Source organism: Accipiter gentilis, chromosome 17 (assembly GCF_929443795.1).
Source record: "Accipiter gentilis chromosome 17, bAccGen1.1, whole genome shotgun sequence".
Taxonomy (NCBI): Eukaryota; Metazoa; Chordata; class Aves; order Accipitriformes; family Accipitridae; genus Astur; species Astur gentilis.
In genome coordinates, this window is record NC_064896.1 from 27282757 (window position 1) to 27288873 (window position 6117).

Sequence of the window (6117 nt, forward strand, 5' to 3'; positions counted from 1 at the left end):
CTCTCTAAAATGTAAGCTCTTATAAATTTTAAGTATTGTCACTAGCACAAAATATTTTCCAGAATTCATGTGGAAAATTCTGTAAGTTAAAATAAGTGAAGTCTTTACCATGTAGAAACCCCTTTCATTTCATGATATAAAAAAATCAGAAAAATATATACACTATATAAAATAGAAAACAAATTACTTATAAAACTATGTTTGCCAATTTCTGTGTCCTAGTTGGCATGCAGATTTTCTTAGAATTCTTTTTGTTAGCCACTGAAACTGGAAGTGGTTAATATATAAACTGTAAAATAAGTTATGCTTTTCTAACTTGTAGCCTTAGAGGTGGGTGAGTACAGTACCTGTAATCACATTGCTGTGATGTTTTTTTTTTTTTTAAACTAACATGCATGCTGTGTTCTGCATGTCTTCCCATGCTTCTTGAAATAGGCAGTGTATCAGGAACACAAAGATTGGATTCTGCTACAGTAAGGACCTACTCCTGTTAAAGCCTTCTCCTGGTGAGTAAAGTTGATAGGTATAATAGTAAAGCACCTATTTATGAAATAAAATGTCAGGTATTTTAATACAGTGAATTTACACAGTTATGAAACTGTTTCAGGTTTTCAGGGCAGATTGCTATATTGAAACTCTGGAGATTATTTCCTACAATGAAGACTGAGTGTTTTAAATATTTACTTTTGTAAAGATTGTATTCTTTTGAGGGTTTGTTTTTAAACAGCCTCAAAAAGGACCCATGCTACATAGCTATGTAGAAAGTGTTGAAATCAAAGATTGGATGAAATGGCTAGTGAAAGTGGGGAGGAGGGAAGGGAACTAAATTAGGCATGTAAAGGAAAAAATAATTTAGTATGTGACACTGCAGTTCAGATTATTGATCTTTCAGAGTCTTTGCTTGGTCAAAGTTATCCCACTACAATATTGAATTGTTATAGGGGTAGTTGCATAGTTCTCCAATTCTTGGATACTTCATGCCACTGCGATTGCTTAGGCTGTCTGGTTGGATTTAGCTACCTGCAGCCTAAATCTGAGTAGCTGTAAGCAGTGCTGACAATAAGGCAGCTTGATAACTCAAGGGTGTTTAGCACAAAATACATGTATTCTGGCTTATGAATGATTTTTCTTCAGCAGCCTCTGGTGTAATTTCTTGTGGAACAGTATTTCTCATTTTGCAAACAAGTCTGGAAACTAGATTTATTTTTTTTTTTTAACTATATTGCATTAAAAGAAAAAAAATCCAGTGAATCTTTTTGTCGCTAGCTGGTATCTTCTATGGGCTATAAATTGCCTGTTTCTTCTGCTTACAGCTTCTTTCCCTTCTTACCAGTAACATCCCTACCTCGTAGGGATTGGCTGTAATATTGGCTGCCTTTTCTTCAAATACTGAACCTTTTTGCATATACAAGTTTTAGCTCCAAAGAGTTCTTATGTATGAAATGTTGAGAAGGGAAATTCTTGCACGTAGCAACTCGGATCAGGTGGATCTGTCAGTTCATAATCTCAGGGCTGTCTTAAAATCTTTTTAGTTTCAAGACGTTGGAGTTGTAAGTCTCGCCCTCCCCCAAATTCTCCCCACCGTTCCAGGATTTTCTACAGTCAGATGACCTAGGATAAAAATCTAGGAAGTAGAAATATTTGACCTCATGTGCTTTACTTTGTGTTGCAACTGAAGATTACAGAAGGCAATAAAATTGTATACGTCATGGCATGGCAATAATTCAATGCATGACTGCTACACTACTGAGCTGTTTGTGAGAAACTTAGAATGAAATGTTTTTAAAAAACCTGCTAATGGAATTTTTTTGTTTTTTCTTTTTGTGTGTTTTTTTGTTTTGTTGTTGTTTTTACAGTTTACCCACACTATTTCTACCGGTGATATGCAGCATTTTGAACATTTGGAACCCTTAACCTGTTAATACTTGTTAAATGGACACTTTGAGATATTTTATTACAGAGTTTTTAATTAGCAAATAAATTCATGAGTACTATAGAGAAAATATTTTAGAATCTAAATGTTTCTTATATTTATGTGACTTCTCATTTATATAGTTACTTACTTTTTCTGTTTCTATTCAGTCTACAAATCAAATCATTGCTGATTTTTATTCTAATTTTAGTCTTTCCAACTGAATGTACTGTAATGCTTGTATGTATATGTCCCTATAAGTAATATAGGGGTTTTGTAAATTATGCAGTTACTGTAATTATCATTGTTTTTTAATAATGAAACTGAAGGTGAAAAGGATTTTAATACCTTTGTAAAAGTATCATGACACCAAGCAGTATATATTTTGTCTTTTGAAAAATGTTAGTTTAGATCTGAAAACAAGTCCAACTTTTTTTCAGGTTAAACATACGTTGTTGTAGAAGGTATGGTACATGATTGTTCTTCTTTTCAGAACTGTACCTTTCCACAAAGAGGATTTCTCAAGTAGTGGGAATTTGTCTTTATTTAAAATATAACTTGTTTTAAAAGCTGAGAGGAGCTATAACACTACGGAACACGTTTTAGAAGTGATTGACTCGGTCATAACACTCTCTGCTGTATTTGTATAGTGTATCTTCACAGTGACTGAAAACAAGCCATAAACCAAGACCTGGTTGTTTTTTGGGTGTTTTTTTGTTTGTTTGTTTTTTTCCTTAACTGAGGAAGATAGACTTCATAATAATTCCTGGTCATAGTCCACAGGCCACAGAGAGTTTTTGTCCTAGATCTTTTTGATTGAAAACACTTGTGGAAAGATGCTGGTGAAACTAGTTTCAATGGACCAATCATGAAGCACTGCAGTCTCATGTCAAATGAGCAGTGAAAGATGAAGGTACAATGGGCTGAAAACTAAAGCAGTGCAACTTCTAATAAAGGCCTTACTTTTCTTATGTAAGTCATCTTTTGTGTTTTGTAAACTTGTTCTAAAGAGTTGTCTGGACTTTAATTTTGATGGTTTTAGCCATTTTGGACTGTATGAGTAGCAAATGTATCCAACACTTGTAAATGGCATATTAAAAAGCCAGCGAGGATCTGTTCAGTTGGTGCATTATTTATTATGCAACAATATATATAGCATGTCTTTTTTCTTATTTTGTTTTCCACTTTTAACTTGCTTGTAAAACTGAAATTCATTGTTACTGTTCTGTTTTTCTATTAATCTTTTGTGTATTTTCAGATTATGTAACAATATGTACAGTCTACTTTTGAACTATTTTTATCACAGTATTATTTATTGCTTTCTTTCAATAAAGTACTGATGCATTTTCCACTGCCAATAAAACACTATTGAAAAGCTAAGATCTAATTGTATGCAGGCAGATACTTTTGCGGTGAGTGGATATTGTCAATAAAGCATCTTAATGATTGTTTGCTGCCCTGTAGACCTTGTTTCAAATGATGACTTTTCTCCAGTAGAAAAATGCTCCGTTAGATGTGACATTTTCTTTGGAATAGTTCAAGTTCACATGCGTTAATCAGTTTTTGAAAACCAGTTTTCCGAAGAAAACTGCTTTATTGCCTACTTCTGCTCATAGTTAGAGCTATGTTTTACTTTTAAAAATAGTAACAAAAGCTATCACACAACTTCAGTGTATTCTGGTCCATGTGATGAAGATTGAAGTGCTGTTCTATATAGCAGCAACAGTTGCTTTGTTACTAAAATGAGATTATGACCGTAGTGGTATTTGGGGAGAAATGTAGGAGTTGAGGGAACCAATACAAAATTGGGTCACAATAGGGCTGTTTATGTCAATTTTAATATATTTGTAACCCATTTCTTGTGTAGAAGAGAAGACAGAAGGAAAAAGTTACAGAATAATTGAAGCAGTAGTGAAGCATATTTCATCATGTCCTCTAGATCAACAGCAGGATGTGCAATGCATGGAATGGAGAAATATTGTGATTGATGCTTTAAACATTGTTCAATAATGCATCTCTTTGTCTAGCTTGTCTATATGAGTTGCTATCTGATCATTTGCAGTCTCTTATATTTTCAGAGAATCTATCTTTCTAGAAAAAGCGAAAATGAAACTGCAGAAGGAGATCCTGACTCACTGTTCAGCTAAACTTCACTGTTTAGAAGAAAATTGCATAGACGTTTCTGGTCACTGATGTGATAGTAGGTGTTCAAAGTCATGTATTGTTGCTTCTTAAAAGTGAAAACAACGCGGAATAGACTTGTAAAATGTGAAAATAAAATACGTTTATTATTTTAAGGCTGTAAAACCTTAACTGTTATGGAACAATGGAATTGACATGAGAGCTAGAATAAATGAGTGAAATAGAAAAAGCTTTCACGAACTGGCAAAACTGTGTGTTGACTTCCTTCGGAATTATACAGCAAAGCTATCTCAGAGAAATAGAGGAAAACACTTCTCACTCAATTTTAATAAACCCCCTATGGAATGAAAAACATGCAAGTGCATGTGTAAAAGGCATATGGGTATGTTACCGTAATCTTTAAATAACGCTTAAATACAACTTTTTGTAAATTGCCAAATGTCTTTAAAGGCTTTAGTTGGAAAGAGTGCTATAAAAATTAAGGTCCGTGTTTTATCTGCAATAAGGAGATGGTAGAATTATCTGAGAGAACTTTAAACTTGCAATTTTGCATGTTTAGAGGGCAGGGAATCTCAAAGCAGATGTTGTAACTTCATCTCTGTAAACTAAAAGACGAGAAGTTGCTTTTGCATTGTCTTATGGACAGTAGTGATTTATCATGCCAAAACTCAGAGCAGAGCACATGTGGAGTAGTTCAAAGCAGAATTCATGCTTGGAACTGGGTACACTAAAGGTTGGGAGGGAGGGGCAGCTAAAATAATATGCAGGTAAATAAAAATTGACACAACATAATGTATGTGGGGTGATATTTTTGTTGAAATTAAAGAGTTACTTTGCCTTTAAAAGGAAAGCGTTTTCACATCTTGATAATTCCATTTTCAGGGTTGCAGTGTTGGTGCACTGCTTGAAGTTATTCTATATTTTATTAATTTCATTTTTTGAATAGTAATTTTTGGAAAAAAAAATAATTGTAGTCTAATTTAGGTAGCAGCACCTTGTGGTTTTATTTGGTATGTAGGAATGGATGGATGAAAAGTGATACGTAAATACGGTTGGTATTCCTACCTGTAAATGTGCCGAAGGGCACAGCAGCTGTGCCAGGAGGAATGCCAAAAGGGTCAAGGTTCTCTGAGCCTGCTTTCTTCTCTAGCAGACATCTTTTTAAGAGTGAGTTTAGCCCAATTTTTAAAATATGCTGTGTTCGGTCTATAGGGTAAATTGCCCTATGCTTAATGCAGGAAGAAAATAATTGAGCCTATTTACAGTGTGAAGTGGCTGTGGTTGGCTTTAGGTGACTGGAGGTAGCTGACCCACTAAGACTGGGAATGAGTCATCTTCCTCTCCCCAAAACTTGTGAAACTGGTTCACCTGGATTTTTTATCTTGCCATTTATTACAGATTGAATTTGTGTATTTATTTGTAATATTTTTCGCTAGAGCTGTCATTCCTTGGCTGTTTCCCCTCCTCCAAAAGATACACAGTAACCGTGGGCAAACAAATACCTCCTGAAGTATTAAGGCTGCGTTTCAAAACCCAATTGTTTTCCTTCTGGCATCTGTTTAATTTAGATACCCTGTGAACAGTCACATGTGAACCTTTTTGCCCACAACCGAAGGAAACCCCCTCAGGACGACGGTAGTCGCAATTTCCAAAACGTGACGGTGCAAAAGTGAGTATTAAGATGTAAAAAAAAATAAATAAATTCTCAAAATTCTGCCGTAGCCATTTTTAAACTCCTGACAGTGCATTTCCGAAGGGGTAGCGCTCCGTCCTCTATTCCTCCCCAGCGTTTTTAAGAAACAGGGAAAGGACCAGCGGCAGTATGGATTGAAAAATACATATTTTTATTTTTGTTTTCTGCTTAAACCCCTTGGAGCGACGCTGCGCGTCGATCGTCCCGCTCCCCCCGGCTGTGCCCGCAGCCCTCCCCGGCGCCCGAGCGGCCTTGCCCGCCGCGGGGAACCGAGGGACCGGGGGGGGGGGGTGTCACACACGGACCCCGGGCCCGCTCCGCCCGGCGGGGCGGGTCCCTTTCCTACCTGGAGCCGCCCCGGCGGGCGGGA

At 36.2% G+C, this 6117-nt stretch overlaps 1 protein-coding gene across 5 annotated transcripts in view; it reads left to right on the forward strand.

The window, feature by feature from the left end:
* PPFIA1 (PTPRF interacting protein alpha 1) overlaps positions 1–4440 on the forward strand; it is a 59666-nt gene extending 55226 nt beyond the window's left edge. For all 5 annotated transcript variants that reach the window (XM_049821264.1, XM_049821266.1, XM_049821265.1 and 2 more), the window contains 2 exons: positions 436–506; positions 1857–4440. In XM_049821264.1, the coding sequence (XP_049677221.1) occupies positions 436–494 (59 nt within the window). In that variant the 3' untranslated portion in view covers positions 495–506; positions 1857–4440. The remainder of the gene's footprint in view (positions 1–435; positions 507–1856) is intronic.
* Positions 4441–6117: the final 1677 nt, after the last annotated feature.